General features: G+C 44.0%; 1 protein-coding gene across 4 annotated transcripts in view; it reads right to left on the reverse strand.

The window, feature by feature from the left end:
- Positions 1-24,919, reverse strand: part of NUP155 (nucleoporin 155) — an 86,438-nt gene that overhangs the window by 52,974 nt on the left and 8,545 nt on the right. For all 4 annotated transcript variants that reach the window (XM_038743950.1, XM_038743949.1, XM_038743953.1 and 1 more), the window contains exons 3-13: positions 24,246-24,342; positions 22,372-22,442; positions 20,448-20,540; positions 20,127-20,293; positions 16,544-16,649; positions 14,211-14,284; positions 13,791-13,882; positions 9,874-9,971; positions 7,065-7,217; positions 4,096-4,196; positions 289-459 (exon numbers count right to left, since the gene is read on the reverse strand). In XM_038743950.1, coding sequence (XP_038599878.1) covers positions 289-459; positions 4,096-4,196; positions 7,065-7,217; positions 9,874-9,971; positions 13,791-13,882; positions 14,211-14,284; positions 16,544-16,649; positions 20,127-20,293; positions 20,448-20,540; positions 22,372-22,442; positions 24,246-24,342 — 1,223 coding nt within the window. The remainder of the gene's footprint in view (positions 1-288; positions 460-4,095; positions 4,197-7,064; positions 7,218-9,873; positions 9,972-13,790; positions 13,883-14,210; positions 14,285-16,543; positions 16,650-20,126; positions 20,294-20,447; positions 20,541-22,371; positions 22,443-24,245; positions 24,343-24,919) is intronic.

The following is a 24,919-nucleotide window of genomic DNA, read 5'->3' on the forward strand; positions in this document are numbered from 1 at the left end:
CACAAACCATGACTTTTGGTGGGGGAAGCGGAAAGTGCCGGCCTTCTTATTGGGCGCGAATACATTTTCTTACCTTTTAAACGTAACGTTTCCCCAAAATATCAGCTTCCCTCTTTCACCTCCAGCCGTCTTATCTATCTTCTAGACTGTGAGCCCACTGTTGGGTAGGGACCGTCTCTATATGTTGCCGACTTGGACTTCCCAAGCGCTTAGTACAGTGCTCTGCACACGGTAAGCGCTCAATAAATACGACTGAATGAATGGATCTGCAATTTAGAGTCCACATACCTGCGCTGAGAGCAAAACAAACTTCTTTGGCGGCAGCATATGCTGCTGGACAACAACTGGGGAATCTGTCACTGGAATGAAGTCCTTATTTAAAGGTGTTATTATCTTATCCATTTTCAGCTCATCTATGGCAGAAAGAGCCCAGGAATGCCCATCAACACGTGTGGTCATCTGTAGAAGAGAGATTTTTACAAATCTGAAAACCAGTTTCCACGGAAACAACAACACTTGGTGATAAATGACTGTCCTTGCAAAAGATAGTAATTTGAGGCAAGCTGATTAAATGATGCGATGACGCTTTATCTTCATTTTTAATGGTCAGAACATTCATTCATTCGATCGTACTTATTAAGCGCTTACTGTGTGCAGAGCACCGTACTAAGCGCTCGGAAAGTACAATTTGGCAACAGGTAGAGACAATCCCTACCCAACAATGGGCTAACAGTTTTGAAGGGTGAGACAGACAACAAAACAAAACAAGGAGACAAGCATCAATAGGATCAATATAAATAAACCGAATTATAGATATATTCATTCATTCAATCAATTGTATTTCTTGAGCGCTTCCTGTGTGCAGAGCACTGTACTAAGCGCTTGGGAAGTACAAGTCGGCAGTTTTCTTCTAGATGGCAAGGATATAAACTAAATAGATCTACTATCGGGAAGAACAAAGAAGAAAATCCCTCAGTTGCAGTCTCTGTTGAAAAATGTGGTTTTAGCAACTTCCAGAAATGGTTGAGTATTAGTATTTTTTTTTTACGAAGTCTCAATTGACTGTATTACTCTATTTATTGATTATTACTCTATTTATTGATTTATTACTCTATTGATTTATTTTACTTGTACATATTTATTCTATTCATTTTATTCGGTTAATATGTTTTGTTTTGTTCTCTGTCTCCCCCTTCTAGACTGTGAGCCTATTGTTGGGTAGGGACCGTCTCTATATGTTGCCAACTTGTACTTCCCAAGCGCTTAGTACAGTGCTCTGCACACAGTAAGCGCTCAATAAATACAATTGAATGAATGAATGAATGAACAGCGGGCTCACAGTCTAGAATGGGGGTTCACTTATGCCCATATCTTTAAATCGTATATTATGAATTACTTACTGATTCAATCAATCAATCGTATTTATTGAGCGCTTACTATGTGCAGAGCACTGTACTAAGCGCTTGGGAAGTACAAATTGGCAACACATAGAGACAGTCCCTACCCAACAGTGGGCTCACAGTCTAAAAGGGGGAGACAGAGAACAGAACCAAACATACCAACAAAATAAAATAAATAGGATAGAAATGTACAAGTAAAATAAATAAATAAAGAAATAGAGTAATAAATATGTATGTACATTCATTTAAATGCCTGTCTCCCCCTCTAGACTGTAAGCTCATTACGGGCAGCAAATTTATTACCCTATTTATTTTACTTGTACATATTTACCGCTCTATTTATTTCGTTAATGATGTGCATATAGCTGTAATTCTATTTCTTCTGACGGTTTTGACACCTGTCTCCATGTTTGGTTTTGTTGTCTGCCTCCCCCTTCTAGGCCGTGAGCCCGTTGTTGGGTAGGGACCGTCTCTAGATGTTGCCGACTTGGACTTCCCAAGCGCTTAGTACGGTGTTGACAACAAAACACATCATTAATAAAATAAATACTAAGAAGATTTAAGTTCGGTATACCTACTCGTCAACACTCAAAAGGTCATCCAAAGCAAACCTTTGGACCCAAACTCCCTCTGACAAGGGGCCTACTTATACTTAAAAATCTCCAAACATCTCACAATTTTCTGAGCGCTAGGAAGTTTTCCTAAGAATTTAGGAGCAAAAGACTTGCCAATTCTGAATCGGAGCAATGGCTTCATCCAGCCTAGTCGACATTTATGACCTCGACAGCGGTCATAAATGCTCAGAGGAGCCACCTCGCCCTCTTCGGCCTCCGTCCAAATGATCGGAGATACGAAGTGATGCGCTTCCCGGCTATTTTCGAAAGCCCTGCCCAAAAAGGGCCGGGAGGCTAAATGCAGGGAAGGAATGGCGAGGAAAACAACAAAAGCCAAGGTACAAAGGGGCTGCTCTCTCCTTCGGCTCCCAGAAGTTCAACGGGACGCTCGGGGAAGAGTTTGCCTCCCAAGCCAGAAGAGAAGGGCTCCACTCCTACTCCGGTCTTGGTTGAATTTTCCTCTTGAGAAAAGCCTCAGTTTTTGTGTCCGGCTTTTGCCCTTGGAGGCTTGCTTGTGTATTATGTATGAGGGCTAGTGTGGGGTTATTTCTGTTAAACCTGCATATATATATAATAATTACAAATAAATAATTATAATAATAATTATAAATAAATAAATACCTGTACATATTGTATATCTGTTCATTGTTGTACTGTCCCAAGCACACAGTACAGTGCTCTGCACACAGTAAACACTCAATAAATATGAATGAATGCCAGCCCTCCCATCTCTAGATGCCAGAATATACAACCTCAACTCTGCCCTCTCCATCTCTCAACTCTGTTCATTCACTCAATCGTATTTGTTGAGCGCTTGCTGTGTGCAGGGCACTGTACTAAGCGCTTGAGAAGCAGCGTGGCTCAGTGGAGAGAGCCCGGGCTTTGGAGTCAGAGGTCATGAGTTCAAATCCCGGCTCCTCCACTTGTCAACTGTGTGACTTTGGGCAAGTCACGTCACTTCTCTGCGCCTCAGTTACCTCATCTGGAAAATGGGGATTAAGACTGTGAGCCCCCCGTGGGACAACCTGATCACCTTGTAACCTCCCCAGCGCTTAGAACAGTGCTTTGCACATAGTAAGCACTTAATAAATGCTATCATTATTATTATTGTATGGTTGTACGTATTTATTACTCCATTTATTTATTTATTTAATTTGTACATATTTACTCTATTTATTTTATATTGTTAAAATGTTTTGTTTTGTTCCCCGTCTCCCCCTTCTAGACGGTGAGCCCGCTGTTGGGTAGGGACCGTCTCTATACGTTGCCGACTTGTACCTCCCAAGCGCTTAGTCCAGTGCTCTGCACACAGTAAGCGCTCAATAAATATGATCGAATGAACAAATTTCAGTCCAAGGCATTTTTTCCCCCAACCTCTTGCCCCAAGGAAAGGATTTAGGGGATCCAAGGATGCAGTGAATGGTTTCTGGTAGTTAGGTGATCAAGCTTTGTATTGTCAGCTTTAAAACCTCAGTGACTCTAAATATCCTGTACACCTCAAGCTTTGTGTCTGTCTTCTGGTATTCTTTCTCATTTGTAATATTGCTTAAATCTTGATTTAGGCCATCATTCTGCCCAGGAAGCTGATTCTGTAGTGATTACTGTGGCCTTTTCAGAGTTAACAGATTCATCTTGGCCAGCCTTTCTCTTCATAAATTATTTTCCCACGGATTGCTCTGAATACGGAAGGCCACCTTATTTCATTTATGATGTTTATAGTCTGAGTTGAGTGCTACACAGTTAAACAGCCTCATCAGTTTACTAAAGCAAAAGACTAGTAGGAATGTACCATCTAACAGCCTTTATTTTTTCCCCTCTCCACTGAACATGAGACGTCAGATTTGACCCCTAATTTACACTGCGGCAAAATTCCATATATTGAGATACATGAGGAAGGTCTACGTACTGTTCAATTTTATTTCTTTTTACTAATGATTCCTTAGTATTTATTTAAAAAATATTAAAAACATCCAACTGATACTGAAATGGGCACAGACATGATAAAAATGAAGTGGCTGAATGTGATTCTTCACAATTAAAATCACAAACAAAACATCTGATAACGAGAAGACATTAATTACCTGAGTTTCCATCATTGGCTTTTGGAAAGGAAAAGTATCATGATTGACACACCACAATATATCATTATCTTCATTTTCCGAAGCTGCCATCAGAAGGACACCTGAAATAAAAAAATACCAATCAGTTCCTCATTTTTACTACGCATTTACCGTGTGCAGGGCACCGCACTAAACACTCAAGGGAGTACATTATGACAGAGTTGGTACAGACGTTCCCTGCCCACAATGAACTTACACTCTAGAGATGGAGACAGACATTAATGTAAATATAAGTGATACAAATATATTGCAAGGAATGCAAAAACCCATCTCTGCACCAAGAAAGCATTGCAAAAGATTATCTAAATCTGGTGGCAATACATTAGTCTCAATTTATCTTGCTCAAACAGAAAACAGTATAAAATAGTGATAAGATCATCACTTCCACTTGGATGGACGATTATAATAATTACTCCATTTGTTGTTTTTGTTTGGGGGGGGGGTGGTATTCTGGGTTTTTTTTCCCCAATGAAGGGCAATACTAAGGAAAGAACAAGTTCATAAAATCCTCCACATGTGCACAAGTGATAAATAAAAGCTGATAAGTGGTTTAACAACAGTCCTCTAGATTGTAAACTCATTGTGGGCAGGGAATGCATCTGTTACACTGTAGTGTTGTATTCTCTCAAATGCTTAGTACAGTGCTCTGCACGCAGCAAGCACTCAATAAACGTGACTGACTGAACAACATGCAGAGTATCTTGAACTGCAAACACCACCTTTTCCTGAAAACATTAGCACAATTTAAGATTGTGAATTTGCAAGTTTCCATACTCCCAAATTGAGTTTTTTTCTGTGTTTATAATGATGAATGTGCATAATGACAAAGTACTAACAAGGATTTATTGTTAATAACATGCTAACTTGCTCTCTGCCAGACCAACTGACCAAATTAATAATAAGTATCCTTCAAGGAGAAGGGAAAAAAACCAACAAAAAAAGGTTGAAAAAATAAAGTAAAACTCTCAATGTTATCAGAAGGTTTACTTTCAGACAGAAAGAAACTTCCGACGGCTCCATTTTCATCCTTTTGATTAACAGCAACCACGAAGAAAATGTATGGCTGGGTAAACTTTTGTGGGACCACTTAGAGAAAAACAACAAAAATAATTATGCTGTTAAAATAACAGCACGGAAAAGCGTACATGATGCTACACTGCAGAAATCATTCCCAACATACGGTTGACTATACTAACAGTGAGAGCCAATCTTCAAGAAAAAAACAATTTTTCTACCGACACAGGGACATTTTCAAAAGTAAGAAACTGATAATGGTACTTTAAAAAAAGAAACAGAGATTGGTGAATATAAAGGAAGAGTGTCAATGGAAATTTTTAATCCATTGCATCCCGAAGAGTCTAACCAATATAATAAAACCCACTACGGGCAAGAGACTAATTATTCACTTCACAAAGCCCTTGCAATTTTTAATAATAATAATAATAATAATGGCATTTATTAAGTGCTTACTACGTGCAAAGCACTGTTCTAAGTGCTGGGGAGGCTACAAGGTGATCAGGTTGTCCCACGGGGGGCTCACAGTCTTAACCCCCATTTTCCAGATGAGGGAACTGAGGCCCAGAGAAGTGAAGTGACTTGCCCAAAGTCACACAGCTGGCAGAGCCGGGATTTGAACCCATGACCTCTGACTCCGAAGCCGGTGCTCTTTCCACTGAGCCACGCTGCTTCTATGAGAAAATTCTATATTCCCAAGAGTGAAATGCTGCAACCACAGCAAGTTCAATATATCCAATTACTTTCATTCAATCGTACTTACTGAGCGCTTACTATGTGCAGGGCACTGTACAGAGCGCTTGGGAGATTACAATGCAAGACGCATTCACTGCCCACAGCGAGTTCACAGTGGGGAAGACGACCAAACAGTAACACTTCCCCAGTTACTCAATACTTGTAACACATTGACTTGTACTTCCCAAGCACTTAGTACAGTGCTCTGCACACAGTAACGCTCAATAAATACGACTAAATGAATACTGACTGCTAGCATGGATTTATTAGCTGGACCTGTCAATTGGAACTCATTAGAAGTAAAATCATTCCATTTAAAAATAATAACTAGTCCTAATAATAATAATCGTAATACTGATGGTATTTGTTAAGCGCTTACTATGTGCCAAACACTGTTCTGGGCGCTGGGGGCCATACAAGGTTGTCCCCCGTGGGGCTCACAGACTTCATCCCCATTTTCCAGATGAGGTCACTGAGGCCCAGAGAAGTGAAGTGACTTGCCCAAAGTCACACGGCTGACTAGTGGAAGAGCCGGGAGTAGAACCCACAACCCCTGACGCCCAAGCCTGTGATGATGATGGCATTTATGAAGCGTTTACTATGTGCCAAGCCCTGTTCTAAGCGCTGGGGAGGTTCCAAGGTGATCAGGTTGTCCCACTGGGGGCTCACAGTCTTCATCCCCATTTTTACAGATGAGGGAACTGAGGCCCAGAGAAGTCAAGTGCCTTGCCCCGAGTCACACAGCTGACAATTGGCCGAGCCGGGATTTGAACCCATGACCCCTGACTCCAAAGCCCGGGCTCTTTCCACTCAGCCACGCTGCATTTTTAGACTGTGAGCCCACTGTTGGGTAGGGACTGCCTCTATATGTTGCCAATTCGTACTTCCCAAGCGCTTAGTACAGTGCTCTGCACATAGTAAGCGCTCAATAAATACGACTGATGATGATGACCGGTGGGCTGCAAAACACACTGATTCTTATTGATACACGTATTTTCTCGGAGCCCGCTGGTGGGTAGGGACCGTCTCTAGATGTTGCCAACTTGTCCTTCCCAAGCGCTTTGTACAGTGCTCTGCACACAGTAAGCGCTCAATAAATACGATTGAATGAATGAATGAATGAAGCCTTAGAGTGATTAGCGAAGCGTCTCCTCCGAACTAGCTAATATTGTAGCATTTACCTTTGCTATACAGAGCCTTATGCACCTTGGACGGCTTTTCCACATTAGAAGAAGCGGAGAATCCCGGCGGCAAGCGGACGTGTACCAAAGTCAACATATTGGGCCGCGCTAAAGGCTGTTTAAACGGACACGTGCTGAAATACAGGCGCACACCTAGGGATATGCGAGGGGAAACAGAGATTATTTCCGCGTAATACACCAAACTTTCAACGATACATTCTATTTTTCTGAATAAAAAAAATTCTGCCCGGTCTATTCCGCTGATATTTGGGTTTTCTTCTTCTTTTTTTTTTTTTAATACTGGCCTTAAATGAAACAGCAGTCTCTGCTATCAAACTGGAAACTTTTGTGAGGAAAGGGCCGATTCGTGAAGGCTTCGAAACCCCTCAACCCATTGATTTAGGAGGCCTTCCCAGACTGAGCCCCCTCCTTCCTCTCCCCCTCGTCTTACCTCCTTCCCTTCCCCACAACACCTGTATATATGTATATATGTTTGTACATATTTATTACTCTATTTTACTTGTACATATCTATTCTATTTATTTTATTTTGTTAATATGTTTGGTTTTGTTCTCTGTCTCCCCCTTCTAGACTGTGAGCCCACTGGTGGGTAGGGACTGTCTCTATATGTTGCCAACCTGTACTTCCCAAGCGCTTAGTACAGTGCTCTGCACACAGTAAGCGCTCAATAAATACGATTGATTGATTGATTGAACGTCTGCCTCCCCGTTTCCGCTCTCCCCGAACGTCCTTGTCACCCACATAATATTCCCTCACTTCACACAGGTGAGATTCAGGGTGCGGGGAGTAAAGTTTGAAATAGGAGCGTGTGGATAATAATAATAATAATGATGGCATTTGTTAAGCGCTTACTATATGTGAAGCACTGTTCTAAGCGCTGTGGTGGATACACGGTGGTCGGGTTGTCCCACGTGGGGCTCACAGTCTTCATCCCCATTTTCCAGATGAGGGAACTGAGGCCCAGAGAAGTGAAGTGACTTGCCCAAAGTCACCCAGCTGACAAACAGCATAGCCGGGATTAGAACCCATGACCTCTGACTCCCAAGCCCGGGCTCTTTCTACTGAGCCACGCTACTGGGAGCTTCAATCTCATGTCTTTTTTCTTTTGTTTAAAATGGTATCTGTTCTTTGTGCCAGGCACTGTATTGAGTGCTAATACATCACGCTAGGTAGACGCTAATCAGGCTGGGCAGTCTACATAATAATAATGATAATTGTGGCATTTGTTAAGCGCTTACTAGGTGCCAGGCACTGTACTGAGCGCTGGGGTGGAGATGAGCAAATCGGGTTGAACACAGTCCCTGTCCCACGGGGGGTTCACCATCTCAATCGTCCTTTTACAGATGAGGTCACTGAGGCACCGAGAAGTGATGCGACTTGCCCAAGGTCACACAGCAGACAAGTGGTGATGATGATGGTATTCGCTAAGCGCTTACTATGTGCCAAGCACTGTTCTAAGCATTGTTAAGGTGATCAGGTTGTCTCACGCGGGGCTCACAGTCTTAATTCCCATTTTCCAGATGAGGTAACTGAGGCACAGAGAAGTTCAGTGACTCGCCCAGAGTCACACAGCTCGTAAGTGGCGGGGCCGGGATTAGAACCCACGACCTCCTGACTCCCAAGCCCGGGCTCTATCCACTATGCCATGCTGTCCACGTCCTAAAGGGGCTTACATTTATTAAGCGCTTACTACGTGCAAGGCCCTGTTCTAAGCGCTGGGGAGGTTACAAGGTGATCAGGTTGTCCCTCGGGGGGGGGCTCACAGTCTTAACCCCCCATTTCACAGATGAGGTAACTGAGGCCCAGAGAAGTGAAGTGACTTGCCCAAAGCCACACAGCTGACAACTGGCGGAGCCGGGATTTGAACCCATGAGCTTTGGGTTCTCCATTTTACAGATGAGGTAACCGAGGCACAGAGAAGAGACGTGACTTGCCCAAGGTCACACAGCAGACAAGTGGTGATGATGGTGGTATTCGCTAAGCGCTTACTATGTGCCAAGCACTGTTCTAAGCGTTGTTAAGGTGATCAGGTTGTCTCACGCGGGGCTCACAGTCTTAATTCCCATTTTCCAGGTGAGGTAACTGAGGCACAGAGAAGTTCAGTGACTTGCCCAGAGTCACACAGCTGATAAGTGGCGGGGCCGGGATTAGAACCCACGACCTCCCGACTCCCAAGCCCGGGCTCTATCCACTATGCCATGCTGTCTACGTCCTAAAGGGGCTTACATTTATTAAGCGCTGGGGAGGTTACAAGGTGATCAGGTGGTCCCTCGGGGGGGCTCACAGTCTTAATAAATACGATTGAATGAATGAACCTGATCACCTTGTCACCTCCCCACCTCCACAATCTTAACCCCCCATTTCACAGATGAGGTAACTGAGGCCCAGAGAAGTGAAGTGACTTGCCCAAGGCCATACAGCTGACAAGTGGCGGAGCCGGGATTGGAACCCATGAACTCTGGGTTCTCCATTTTACGGATGAGGCCCAGAGAAGAGACGTGACTTGCCCGAAGTGACGCGGCAGACAAACGGTGGAGCCGGAATTTGAACCCAGGTCCTTCTGAATCCCAGTCCCGTGAATTTTCTACTAGGCCAAGCTGCCTCACTGACTGCATCACTACACTAAGTCTAATCAGTGTGAGCACTGGTCAGGAATAAACAGACTTCTCTGAAATTCTCTTTAACACGCTAGACCACCAACACCCAGTACATAGCCTTGCTATCTTCTCGAGACCTGAGCGGTTACCAGAAATGTGGGAGCAATGACGATGGAACTAATCCGACTTACCCGCGTGAGTGATGGCCAGTAACTGGCAATCGACGGATTCCGAATTTTCGATCACTGCCAGTTGAACGATCGGCTTAAAAACAGAACGATCGATGGTCCTGAAATGAAATTTTTAAAGATGAGTAGCAGTAAAATGGGGAATTTTTTTGTTTTACATCAAACAACGGCACTTCGCTAGTACTTTCTCTGAACAGAGCACAATAATAATGATAATAATCATGACGATGGCATTTGTTAAGTGCCTACTACGTGCAAAGCACTGTTCTAAGCGCTGGGAGGGAAACAAGGTGATCAGGTTGTCCCACGGGGGGCTCACTCTTCACCCCCATTTTACAGATGAGGGAACTGAGGCTCAGAGAAGTGAAGTGACTTGCCCAAGGTCACACAGCAGACAGGTGGCGGAGCCGGGATTAGAACCCATAATAATGATAACAATAATTTTGGTGTTTGTTAAGCGTACTATGTGCCAAGCATTCATTCATTCAATCGCATTTATTGAGCGCTTACTGTGTGCGGGGCACTGTACTAAGCGCTTGGGAAGTACAAGCACTATTCTAGGCGCTGGGGTAGATACGAGGTAATCAGGGTGACCCACGTGGGGCTCACAGTCTTCATCCCCATTTTACAGATGAGGTCATAGGCACAGAGAATCAATCAATCAATCAATCAATCAACCAATCGTATTTATTGAGCACTTACTGTGTGCAGAGCACTGTACTAAGCGCTTGGGAAGTACAAACTGGCAACATATAGAGACAGTCCCTACCCAACAGTGGGCTCACAGTCTAAAAGGGGGAGACAGGCAACAAAACCAAACATACTAACAAAATAAAATAAATAGAATAGATATGTACAAGTAAAATAAATAAATAAATTTATTCAAGTTTATTATTTTAATTTATTTTATAAATAAATATTAATTTATTTAAGGGAAGTTAAGTGACTTGCCCAAAGTCACGCAGCAGACAGGTGGCAGAGCCGGGATTAGAACCCATGACCTCTGACTCCCAAGCCTGGGCTCTTTCCACTGAGCCACGCTGCTTCTCTATCAATCAATCGTATTTATTGAGCACTTACTGTGTGCAGAGCACTGTACTAAGCGCTTGGGAAGTACAAGTTGGCAACATAGTACACTATGTAGTAATGTATGAAGTATGTAGTAATACTATACTAATGCTGAGCACTTGGAAGATTACGATACAACAGAGTTGGCAGATGGGTCCGGGGCCTGCTCACATTCATTCATTCATTCATTCAATCGTATTTATTGAGCGCTTACTGTGTGCAGAGCACTGTACTAAGCGCTTGGGAAGTACAAGTTGGCAACGTATAGAGACGGTCCCCACCCAACAGCGGGCTCACAGTCTAGAAGGGACACACGTGTCCGACTGAGAATGGACAACAGTCTTCGTGGCAGGTTCAGCCGCGAAGGTTTTGGGAGGTGGCTACTTTTTCGTTTTCTTCCGATTTTAGTAGATGCCACTGACAATTCTCATCAAATGCCACTTGAGCAACTGAGCCCACGGTTGGGTAGGGACTGTCTCTATATGTTGCCAATTTGTACTTCCCAAGCGCTTAGTACAGTGCTCTGCACATAGTAAGCGCTCAATAAATACGATTGATTGATTGATTGATTGATTAAAAGCTGGACCTCCTGATGAGCAGTAGATGAAAACACTAGCTAGACTGTAAGGTCCCTCTACACTGCAAACTTGCTGTGGGCAGGGAACGTGTCTTCTGGCTCTTTACGGCTTTTGGTATTTGATGAGCGCTTACGATGGGCTAAGCACTGGGGTAAATACGAGGCAATCAGGCTGGACACGGTCCCTTTCCCCCATTTAACAGACGAGGTAACAGGAATGGGGTGTTGTGGAAAACAAACCAGTTTTCATTTTAAATGTCTGAGTGGAGTATCTAAGAAATAACAGGGAAAATCGATTCCTAAACCTTAGCAGGGAGTTAATCTTTTATGTCTGAAGAATGTATTTATGTATATATGTTTGTACATATTTATTACTCTATTTATTTTACTTGTACATATCTATCCTATTTATTTTATTTTGTTAGTATGTTTGGTTTTGTTCTGTCTCCCCCTTTTAGACTGTGAGTCCACTGTTGGGTAGGGACTGTATATGTTGCAAATTTGTACTTCCCAAGCGCTTAGTACAGTGCTCTGCACACATTAAGCGCTCAATAAATACGACTGATGATGATGATGATGTATTTAATCGATCAGTACCGTTTATTGAGCACATACTGTGTGCAGAGCACTGTACTAAGCGCTTGGGAACGATATTAACTCTGTGCTCTGCACACAGTATGTGCTCAATAAACGGTACTGATCGATTAAATACATCCTTTAGACATAAAAGATTAACTTCCTGCAAAGGTTTAGGAATCGATTTTCACTGTATTTCTTAGATACTCCACTCAGAAATTTAAGATGAAAACTTTTTTATTTTCCACAACACCCCATAGAGCTCTCCTTGAAGAAATGTAATGAAAGGAATCCACCTGGCCACTATGAGAAGCAGCACGGCCTAGGGAAGAGAGCACAGGCCTGGGAGCCAAGTCATGGGTTCAAATCTCGGCTCCGCCACTTTGCTGTGTGACCCTGGGCAAGTCACTTCACTTCTCTGGGCCTCAGTTTCCTCATCTGTAAAATGGGGATTAAGACTGTGAGCTCTATGTGGGACAGGGACTGTGTCCAACCCAATTACATCTACCCCAGCGCTCAGAATAGTGCCCGGCACATAGTAAGCGCTCGAGAAATACTACTATTATTACATTATTAAAGGCACATTGATTAAAAACAGCTGCAACTTCATTAGAAAACTGAAGCGGGAACCCTCACCGGGCTTTAGCAGACGCTGAAGGAAAAGCCCAGTTTTAAATTTGGGTTCCTCTTGTGTTTTGCTAACTTCATAATAGTCAATCAAGTAAATAACAAAGCAGGCAAGAACCTGAAAGTATTCTGCCAGTGATGGACAGAACATAGAAATGTATATGGAAAAATGTCAATTATACAGCTGCCCTGGAATCCACTAATGCCCACTGACAGAAGGGTGACTATAACATGATTTTCCCCACAACGGAGGTTCTTCAAAAACAGTACAAGCAGTCAATCAATCGTATTTACGGAGTGCTTACTGCATAATAATAATAATGATAGCATTTATTAAGCGCTTACTACGTGCAAAGCACTGTTCTAAGTGCTGGGGAGGATACAAGGTGATCAGGTTGTAAGGCTCACAGTCTTAATCCCCATTTTAAAGCTGAGGGAACTGAGGCACAGAGACTTGCCCAAAGTCACACAGCTGGCAATCTGCAGAGCCGGGATTTGAACCCATGACCTCTGACTCCAAAGCCAGGGTTCTGTCCACTGAGCCACGCTGCATGCAGGGCACTGTGTATTCGTATTAAGTGTTAGTGTTAATTGTTACCACATTTTAGTAGAAGTGACCATATCGGGGAAAAGTAGGGCAATGGCACCAGTCAGTGGGTAGATTCATAATTAGAAGATCCACCACTGATCTCCCCCATTTTTCTCTTTCCCCATTGCTGAGTCACTTGGTAACTGGGAATTGAGTTCGGGAGAAAGAAATGACTAACAGGGAGTCGAGTTTTAGTAAAGAGGAAAACGGGAAGGGGGAGGTGAGGAGTTTCAGTTGACAGGGAAAGACCCATGGCCTCATGGTGGATGGAAAGGCCAATTTAGAGCGGGGAAAAGCCGGAAAGAAAAGCTAACTGGAAAATGGGAGATGAGAGAGTGTTTGTGTGCTCTCTCTCTTTCTCCCTCTCCCTCTTTCTTTCAATGGTTTCTTTCCGAACAATCGTTAGAAGTCAAAGGATCTAGAGAGCTGTGTTTCATATTGAAATATGCCTGGGCTGAAACAGTGACATCAACTTCTCGTTACCTAGCGATGTTTCCAGCAGCAGACACAATCGAGCTCTGGGACACGGAGGCAACCCGGCTCATCCCTTGTCCGTCGTGACCCAAATCATAGACCTGAAATGAAGGAATCCCATTCTGGAGTTTCAAAAAAGAAAATACCGCCCCTGCCACCCCGTACCCCTCCTCTCCAACTCCCGACACATATGAACTATCCTCTACATAAGGGAAATTAAACACGTCTTTCACAGTCAGGCTACTATTCAATTATCTAGAGAAAGGAGTTTCCATGGTACACAATTATTATACTACCCCAAAAACCCGCAATATTGTCATTTGAAGATTTTTTTTTTTTAACAAGAGTGTGGTTCAGAAGAACCCATACGTAGGCTAACTAAATTTCCAAAAAAAGTCCATTGATGGTAACCAGAAGCTTAGAACTTACCTGTATTACACCCTTCTCTGAGCGGGTATATAAGATGTTCCTGGAGTTGTCGATTGCAATTTGAACGATGGGATCTACGAAATAGTTGGGGAAAACACAAACACAGCGCTAGACATTCGAAAGGAATGAAGTTCACGATACCAAAGCTTGGCTATAAAAATATGTGCTGGAACATATTTTAAAAATCTAGCAAGGGCACGTGAGTTTGTTCTGTGGTTGTTTCAGCGAAATAAATATGCCAAAATCTCTACATTTTGCCTTCCTCTAAGCCTAGCTCCTCCATGACCTCTTCTGGGACTAAGCAAAAATAGCTAGAGTAATAATAAATAATAGTAATAATGATTATGGCATTTGTTAAGCGCTTAACTATGTGCCAGGCACTGTACTGAGCGCCGGGGTAGATACGAGCAGATCAGGTTGGACGCAGTCCCCGTCCCGCGTGGGGCTACAGTCTTAAACCCCATTTTACAGATGAGGTAACTGAGGCCCAGAGAAGTGAAGTGACTTGCCCAGGGTCACAAGCAAAGAGGCGGAGCGGCATTAGAACCCATGACCTCTTAGACCCCATTTTATAGATGAGGTAACTGAGGCCCAGAGAAGTGAAGTGACTTGTCCAAGGTCACCAGCAAAGAGGCGGAGCGGGATTAGAACCCATGACCTCCTGATTCCCAGGCCCATGCTGCTTCTCTGTACTGAACTTTCCACACCTCCTTCAACATGTAAGGGTTTATTTTGACTTTCAAGGTTTGATATGCTTTCATTATTTTTGTTATTTGTGGGCTTTTAAGTATTAGACTGCAAACGCGCTATGGGCAGGGATCGTGTCTCCTAACTGTTGTATTGCTGCAGTTGCTTAATACAGTGCTCTGCACAAAGTAAGTGCTCAATAAATACGACTGATTGATTAGCTTGCACATTCCCTAGAGGCCGGGTCCATCTCTAGGCTAATAATAATAATAATGATAATAATGGCATTTGTTAAGCGCTTACTCTGTGCAAAGCACTGTTCTAAGCGCTGCGGGGGAATACAACGTGATCAAGTTGTCCCACGTGGGGCTCACAGTCTTAATCCCCATTTTTACAGATGAGGGCATTGAGGCTCAGAGAAGTTAAGTGACTTGCCCAAGGTCACACAGCGGGCTTGTGGCGGAGTCGGGTAGAGCCCGAATTAGAACCCACGTCCTCTGACTCCCAAGCCCGGGCTCTTTCCCCTAAGCCACGCTGTTTCCCCATTTTACAGGAGCGGTAACTGAGGCCCAGTGAAGTGATTTGCCCAAGGTCACGCAGATGACAGTTGGTGGAGCCAGGATTTGAACCCACGACCGCTGACTCCAAAGCCCACGCTCTTTCCACTGAAGTGCAACGCTTCTCGTATTTTTTGTTATGGTATCTGTTAAATGCTTACTGTGTGCGTTATAATGCTTCTCATCATTACTATTACAATAAGCACTGGCGTCCAGCACGCTGCCACCCCACGCTCAACAAAAATCCGGTCGATATAAGCGGTAACTCGGTGATCGCCAACACGTTTCCTGCCAATTTCTTAGCACAGGCAGAGCCGAGACCACCGGGCAGCGAAACGGGGCAGGACTCATCATCATCAATCGTATTTATTGAGCGCTTACTATGTGCAGAGCACTGTACTAAGCGCTTGGGAAGTACAAATCGGCAACACATAGAGACAGTCCCTACCCAACAGTGGGCTCACAGTCCAAAAGTGGGCTCACAGACTCGGCCCAGAACGGAGGGAGGTTAGAGGAGGAGACCTAATTCGCGGCTCCGTCCGTATTTTTAAAATCCAGCGTATTTATCTAGCAAGGGCACGGAAGCGGCCCTTGTTCTGAGAAAGGGCAGGGGCTGTTCTCTGTCTCCCCCTTTTAGACCGTGAGCCCACTGTTGGGTAGGGACCGTCTCTATGTGTTGCCAATTTGTATTTCCCAAGCGCTTAGTACAGTGCTCTGCACATAGTAAGCGCTCAATAAATACGATTGATGATGCTGATGATGATGTGAGACATCCGCCAGAGGCCACAAATTACCGGCCCCAATCACCTGGATAGCTTTCATCTGTATATAGCTGCACCTGTATTTATGTTTGTACATATTTATTACTCTATTTATTTATTTTACTTGCACATATCTATTCTATTTATTTTATTTTGTCAATATGCTCGGTTTTGTTCTCTGTCTCCCCCTTCTAGACTGTGAGCCCACCGTTGGGTAGTGACCGTCTCTATATGTTGCCAACTTGGACTTCCCAAGCGCTTAGTCCAGTGCTCTGCACACAGTAAGCGCTCAATAAATACGATTGATTGCTTGATTGATTCAACCTACCGTCCTCTGAAAACGTGAACTGCAGCAACGAGGGAACCAGGAAGGAAAGCGAGCTCTTTGAGTGGTTTATCTTCCTGCACCGTTGGCTAAACCAGCCTGCTTCTGCCTAGGGTTCAAAATGGAAAAAAATAAACAAAAAATAAGAAGTTGCAACTCCGATGATTTAAATACATTCCATCATCATCATCATCAGCATCAATCGTATTTACTGAGCGCTTACTGTGTGCAGAGCACTGTACTAAGCGCTTGGGAAGTACAAGTTGGCAACATATAGAGACGGTCCCTACCCAACAGTGGGCTCACAGTCTAAAAGGGCCTGGAGGGCAGGCATCATGTCTACCAAATGTACTATCAATCAATCAATTGTATTTATTGAGTGCTTACTGTGTGCACAGCACTGTACTAAGCGCTTGGGAAGTACATAGACTGTGAGCCCACTGTTGGGTAGGGACCGTCTCTATATGTTGCCAACTTGGACTTCCCAAGCGCTTAGTCCAGTGCTCTGCACACAGTAAGCGCTCAATAAATACGATTGAGTGAATTCAGTTGTTTACACACAGAGAAGCAGTGTGGCTCAGTGGAAAGAGCCCAGGCTTGGGAGTCAGAGGTCGTGGGTTCTGATCCGGCTCCGCCACTTGTCGGCTGTGTGACTTTGGGCAAGTCACTTCACTTCTCTGGGCCTCCGTTACCTCATCTGTAAAATGGGGATGAAGACTGTGAGCCCCATGTGGGACAACCTGATTACCTTGTATCCCCCCAGCGCTTAGAACAGTGCTCTGCACATAGTGAGCACTTAACAAATGCCTTTATTACTATTATATAACAATTTTTAGGACACAAGTTCTTTCGATGGCATTTGTTATACACTTATTATGTGCAAGGTTCGGCACAAAGCACAGGGATGACCATCAATCGATAGATGGTATCTGTTGACTGTGAGCTCCATGCGGGAACGGGACTGTGTCCAACCTGATTACCTCGTATCTACCCCACTGGCTAAAAGATAACTACTCCAAAATTTTCTATTTAATTCAACGGACTAGCCCTAATTCTCATGAGACTTTACGTGGAATTGAAAGCCACAAAATTCGCAGAGATGAACTTTATAGAATCAATCAACTCTTCCTCTTCTCCTACTCCCTTCTACGTCACTCGGACTTGCTCCCTTTATTCTTCCCACCTCCTAGCCCCACGGCGCTTACGTACATACCTGTCGTTTTATTTATTTGTACTCATGTCTGTCTCCCCCACTCTAGACTATAAGCTCACTGTGGGCAGGGAATGTGACTGTTTATTGTTGTCTTGTACTCTCCCAAGCGCTTAGTACAGTGCTCCGCACACAGTAAGGGCTCAATAAATACACCTGGACGAATGAATGAATGGAAAGCCCACTGTTGGGTAGGGACTGTCTCTATGTGTTGCCAACTTGTACTTCCCAAGCGCTTAGTACAGTGCTCTGCACACAGTAAGCGCTCAATAAATACGATCGATGATGAAAGCCTCTCGGAGATGTGCCAAATAAGAAGCAGTGTGGCTCGGTGGAAAGAGCAGGGAGTCAGAGGCTGTGGGTTCTAATCCCGGCTCTGCCACATCACTTATCACTTATCTGCCACTTAGAGAAGCAGCGTGGCTCAGTGGAAAGAGCACGGGCTTTGGAGTCAGAGGTCATGGGTTCAAATTCCGGCTCCACCAATTGTCAGCTGTGTGACTTTGGGCAAGTCACTTAACTTCTCTGTGCCTCAGTTACCTCATCTGTAAAAATGGGGATTAAGACTGTGAGCCACATGTGGGACAACCTGATCACTCTGTAACCTCCCCAGCGCTTAGAACAGTGCTTTGCACATTGTAAGCGCTTAATAAATGCCATTATTATTATTATTATTATTATTATTATTATTATTATTATTATTACTATCAGCTGTGTGACTCTGGGCAAGTCACTTCGCTTCTCTGGGCCTCAGTTCCCTCATCTGGAAAATGGGGGTGAAGACTGTGAGCCCCACGTGGGACAACCTTGTTTACCTTGTAGCCCCCCCAGCGCTTAGAACAGTGCGTGGCACATAGTAAGCGCTTAACAAATGCCAAATAAGGCTTTGAAGGTGGGGAGGGTAACTGTCTGTTGAATATGAAGAGGAAGGGAATTCCAGGTACACAAATACAGGTATCACTTTTTTTTTTTAATGGCATTTATTAAGCGCTTACTATGTGCAAAGCACCGTTCTAAGCGCTGAACGCTTCTAATCCTCTGTGAAATATGACAGGGTGGCAAGTGATTATTGACGGAGACACTGTCTTTTAACGTATTTATAATCACTGGGAAGGGGCGATAGCGACGGAAGACAGATGGAACCGGTGGAAATGGACGGGAATTCCATTCCAACAAATTTGTGTATTTAAACCCCATCTCTTCTACATAGTTCTCCAAGGGCTGGATGGGCACCATCCTAAACCCACCTGGACTCAGGTCAGATTCGGTAAGCACTCACGCTGGACCGTTTCCGGCAGGGCAGCTAAAACTTCTTATGCACAGATCAACTTGCCCCCACTGCCCACAGGAGGAGATTGCAAATCATCATCATCATCATCAATCGTATTTATTGAGCGCTTACTGTGTGCAGAGCACTGTACTAAGTGCTTCGGAAGTACAAATTGGCAACATATAGAGACAGTCCCCACCCAAGAGTGGGCTCACTGTCTAAAAGGGGGAGACAGAGAACAAAACCAACCATACTAACAAAATCAAATAAATAGAATAGATATGTACAAATAAAATAAATAAATAGATAGAGTAAAAGTGAAACCTGGGCCACTTGGGCTCGGTGGGGCTAACTTCCAATTCGGGTGGAGACGGGCCTGCTCAGAAAGCTACAATTCAAGGATGCCTAAGCCCCAGAATTTCATTCTATCCAGGGCTCTTTCCTGATAAATTATTCTAACTTATTGTAGCGTTGCTGCGCAAAGGCTCGTTGTGAGCAGGCCATGTGTCTTGTTTGTTACACTGTACTCTTCCAAGCTCTGAGTATCGTGCTCTGCACATGGTAAACGCTCTACAGGGCAAGTCATTGAACTTCTCAGAGCCTCAGTTACCTCATCTGCAAAATGGGGATTAAGACCGTGAGCCCCATGTGGGACAACCTGATCACCTTGTATCCTCCCAGCTCCTAGAACAGTGCTTTGCACATAGTAAGCGCTTAACAAATGCCATTACTATTATTATCATGAATGAAAACAGAAAGTCGAACGGGCCGTGAGGAGAGTCACACCGTTATGGTTTAGTTTTCCACAGCTCAGTCTTCAACGCCCACCCCCCAAAAAAACTGCAAGGGAAGACATTCCTGCATCATCAATCATCAATCGTATTTATTGAGCACTTACTGTGTGCAGAGCACTGTACTGAGCGCTTGGGAAGTGCAAATTGGCAACATATAGAGACAGTCCCTACCCAACAGTGGGCTCACAGTCTAAAAGACTGCAAGCATTTGTCATTCATTCATTCCACGAAGGTACCTCATTTCTTTCCACAAACATTTAGTCAAGTTTCAAGAACGGTCTCTTCTCCAGAGGGAAAAGCCGCACGGCTCACCTGATATGCTACTTCATACAAACAGCCATCTTTCCCCGCTAAGAAAATTCTACCATTATCTGTAGACGTGATCGTCAGAAGATACGTGTTGTCTGTTGGAAGGGAATACAAAGGGTCTGGAAGCAACTGCATTCCACCTGACAGGCTGTCATTTAGGACTCCACAACCTATTTTAAAAAAACAAAACAAAAAAAAAAATATACTGTAATCCACCTGTATTGCTGAACTGTGGGCAGGAGGAAGGCGCCCTCTTAAAGCGGTAAACTGTCCAAGGTGGCCTCCCTCAGAGAAGACATTTATCACTCTAAAAAAGTTTCATACCTGTTTGCAAATTGGTGTAACTGAGTCCTAGAATCACAATGTCTACAGGTGTGGCCAATACCAAGAGGTGCCGGACATGTGGCTGAAAAATACCTGAGGGAAAAGGAGAGCACAAATTTTCAAACAGACAACTCTCATTTCAGCATTATTAAAAACAACGAATGAGGGTGGGGCTTGTTTCAAATTACTTATTCTATCTAAAGTAGGGTGTTGGATAAGCAACGCTTGGGTAAGCAAATCAATTTTTCCCCCATTTCTTTCACTGGGAACAGAAAGCATAAAAAGATTACTTCCTTGAGTATTTAGTTGCTCTGGACTTTGTGCTGGATATTTGTCAAGGCAGTTCTCTCAACTCGGTAACTGCGTTCTCACAGAACCACATCTTGTTTCAAAAACAAACAAAAAACCACCTTAGAGTACTCATGTAGTTCTCTTTTAACTAGGTAACTGCGTTCTCACAGAACCTCATCTTGTTTCAAAAACAAACAAAAAACCACCTTATAGGACTCGTGTCTTGACGGGCGTCAGGTGCGCCACTGCTTACTTGGGGAAATTGCTTTCTAGCCTGGCAGCTCGCCGTGGAAAGAATGCTTTCTAAATTATTCAACAGCACCCTACCAAACCTGCTTAATGAAACCAAACCCGCTTAACAAAAATACTTGACGGGGGAGAACTGATGGAAACTCCAGATCTGGCCTTCTGGCATCTGATGGGGAGGCTAAATTATTTTGTGGCCCCTAAGACATGTGTACTTGAAAAGAGATAGAGAAATGAGTCAAGTCACATGGGAAAGCTTACTCTGCTGCACTTCACTCATCATTTAGAAGAGAAAAGGCTTCAACCTCCGATAAAGTTGTAACTGGAGCATGGGGTTCGGGAAGTAGATATAAGTGAGAAGGAGGAACTCGAAGTAGCAGCCCTGGCTGCCTGGAAAGAGCACGTAAAAGGTCTGGTGTGACCTCACTCCCGCTTTTTTTGATGGTTCTTGTTAATTGCTTACTATGTGCCAGGCCCTAGACTAAGGGCTAATCCGGTTGAACACTGTGCCTGTCTCACATGGAGCTCACGATCCTAACCCCCCTTTTACGGATGAGGTAACTGAGGCGCAGAAAAGTGAAGCGACTTGCCCACGGTCAGAGAGCAGACAAATGGCGGAGCTGGGATTAGAACCCAGGTCCTTTTGATTCCCAGGCCTGTGCTCTAACCACTGCCACTTGCCTGCTGCGTGACCTTGGACAAGTCACTTCTCTGGGCCTCAGCTGCCTCACCTGTAAAATGGGGATTGAGACCGCGAGCCCACGTGGGACGGGGACCGTGTCCAACCCGATTTGCTTGTCTCCACCCCAGCGCTCAGTACAGTGCCTGGCACTGAGGAAGCGCTTAACAAGTCAACGTCTCTGGGCCTCAGTTACCTCATCTGTAAAATGGGGATTAAGACTGTGAGCCCTACGTGGGACAACTTGATCACCTTGTAACCCCGCCCAGCGCTTAGAACAGAGCTTTGCACATAGTAAGCGCTTAACAAATGCCATCATTATTATTATTATTAAGTCGCAATTACCATTATCAGGCCACGCTGCTTCTCCTCCTCCTCCTTCTTGTGGCAGCCCCAAATCAGAGAAGGGGTGGCCTCTCTCTAGCTCCCTTCCCCGGCCTTGAAGAACTAAAAATGCCCTTTTCTTTTCTTGTCACACCCTGTTCCCTCTGTCTATACCACCTGTCTCAGTGGCAGGACCAAAGGGGAGATGGGGTGAGGGAGGGAAGAGAGAGGGAAGATTTGTGCCCGCCCAACCCGGATTCCCGCTCTGGGGGTGTTACCTATAGTCCAGGCCAGGCTCCGACCTAGTTCTGCTTATTCAACTTTAGCCTACCTGTCCTGGCCTTCCAGGCCAGGAATTATTCTGATTATTCCACTTCAGCTTACCTGCCTTGGGCTTCACCAGCCCCACAGAGAGGATAGTTTCACTAAGTCCATCAAAATAGGCAAGGTCTCCTCTGCCAGTGACCAACCAAAAGGGAGATAAAAAACAAGTTGGAACAATTAGAATTAGAATTGGATTTCCGAATCCACTGGCTGACCGCTAACTACTCCAAAACTTTCTGTTTAATTAAACGGAACATACTAATTCTCAGGAGACTTTAGGACCTAAGACTTTTGGGGGAATTGAAAGCCACGGAATCTGCAGTAACATATGAGGAGGTGAACTTTACAGAATCAACCGATCTCATTTACTGAGCAATTTCTGTGGGCTGAGCACTGTACTAAGGGCTTGGGAGAGTACAGCAGACACATTCCGGAGCTTACAGTCTATCTTATACAGTACACTGGATAAGGAAAATACCCCATTCTAATAGCAGTCTCCAGATTACAACTCATGCAGTTACTGCACTAGCGATCTAAACAGCTAACGCTATGTGCCAATACGTTACAAAGTGTCATCACCTCTGCTCCAAGGAGTACAGACAAAATGCTTTAAACATGTGTAAAAAAGGCCGGCAGAGAGAAGCTCCCGGGTGAACATGTACAAACACACAAACAGGGATTCACTGAAACGAAGAGAAAACAAAGAACATATATAGGAACATATTACAGATAACCAAAGAGTCGGAGGCTTTGAGAAGCCTCAAGTACGACAAACCCCGAAGGAACTACAAAGCATTACAAAATTTCTCAGGAGCTAAGACGTTCCAAAACCCTGTCCAAAAGTAAAGTCTTTCCAATGATAGTAGTTCTACCGTGGAAATGAATCGCTCTAACTGTGCAGTTAAGATGGAGGGAATAAGATTGGCGTGTACACAACTCAGAAACTAAAATGAGAGGTACCCCAAGTAGCACCTGACCCTGTCAAGAGCTCATGATTTCACTACATGTTTTGTAGGGTTCAGAGAGACCACAGTTCAGGGAACTTTCTTCCGACAACTTGTACTTTCCAAGCGCTTAGTACAGTGCTCTGCACACAGTAAGTGCTCAATAAATACGATTGATTGATTGACAAGGCGCATTAGTGCTTTGTTTGGTGCTTTGCAAACAGTAAGCGCTCAATAAATACGACTAAATTGAGTGAACCGGCATTTAATGCAAAACCAGAAGCAATACTGGTGGGCGGTCGGCAGTGTCCCATATGTAACACTCTTCTTGTTAATTTTTTATATTTGTTAAAGATGCCAGGCACTGCGCTAAGGGTTGGGATCATTTTATTTATTCGTATTGACGTCTGTCTCCCCCACCCTAGACTGTAAACCCATTGTGGGCAGGGAACGTGACTTTTTACCGCTGTATTGTACTCTCCTAAGTGCTCTGCACACAGTAAGCGCTCAATAAATACGACTGAATGACTACAAGGTAAGCAGATAGGACACAGTCCGTGCCCCATGTGCGGTTCACAATCAATCCCCATTTTGCAGATGAGGGAACTGAGGTATAGAGAAGTGAAGTGACTTGCCCAAGGTCACCCAGCAGACAAGTGGAGGAGTCTGGATTAGAACTCAGATCCTTCTAACTCCCAGGCCCGTGTTCTATACAAGCAGGCCAGGCTGCTTCTTTAATGTGGGGTACCTGCGTTGGAGGAAACTGAGTCTACCAACATTTTTCGGCATATAGCAGGTGGCATATTTTTCTGTCACCCTTCCGTACGCTGTACCGCAACAACCCAGTTACCTTTCCGATGCTATTCATATCGTGCCACTAATTTTTCCATTTCCAATGTCTTTTTCCTCAACTCTAACTGCTCTTCTAGGGTCACGATTAACGTCAAAATTCATTAATTGTACTATCACAAAACATTCTTTTTTACATACCCGTCTTCATAGTTCCACATAAATATGTCACTGTCAATAGTGAGCCACGCTCTGCTGATTTCAGGAAACACACCCATCATACAATTGCACTGCATATCTGAAGCATTACAGATGTAAGGTATTAAAAGGACACTCAGCCTCCCTTAACCCCTTTAAAAATGAGAACACAAGCAGTTTAAGAAGCACTGACGTATTGTGTTTACATAATTAACAAGTCCCTCCAGGCTATCTGCTCACTTATAAAATGGGGATTACGGGAGGACATTGTCAAAAAATTTGTAACGGACGGTGTAGTGAGAAGTCTTAAAAAAAAAGTATAAAAAGTACTACTTACCCATCACTGAATCAAAAAAAGGATGCTTTAACAACAAATATGTCTCGATACTATCGAGTGATATTTACGCAACAACTGCAAAAACCTCTGCATGGGAGTACCACGTTAGCAGAAATAAGTGATTGTAAACTACCAGTAAACTAAAACGAGAGCTTTTGACATGATTAAAACTGGCATTATTAGCCCCAAACCCTGGCATTAATAAAACTAACCGTGTTGGACCGAAACCGATTTGTGAGAGGAAAGATGGACTGGCAGGTAGGGCTCGATTATGCAACGGAATTTAATGACCGCTATCAAGGGAAAGATTCTTAGATTCTATTTCACCTTCAACTTCACT

Source organism: Tachyglossus aculeatus, chromosome 3, assembly GCF_015852505.1.
Source record: "Tachyglossus aculeatus isolate mTacAcu1 chromosome 3, mTacAcu1.pri, whole genome shotgun sequence".
Classification (NCBI taxonomy): Eukaryota; Metazoa; Chordata; class Mammalia; order Monotremata; family Tachyglossidae; genus Tachyglossus; species Tachyglossus aculeatus.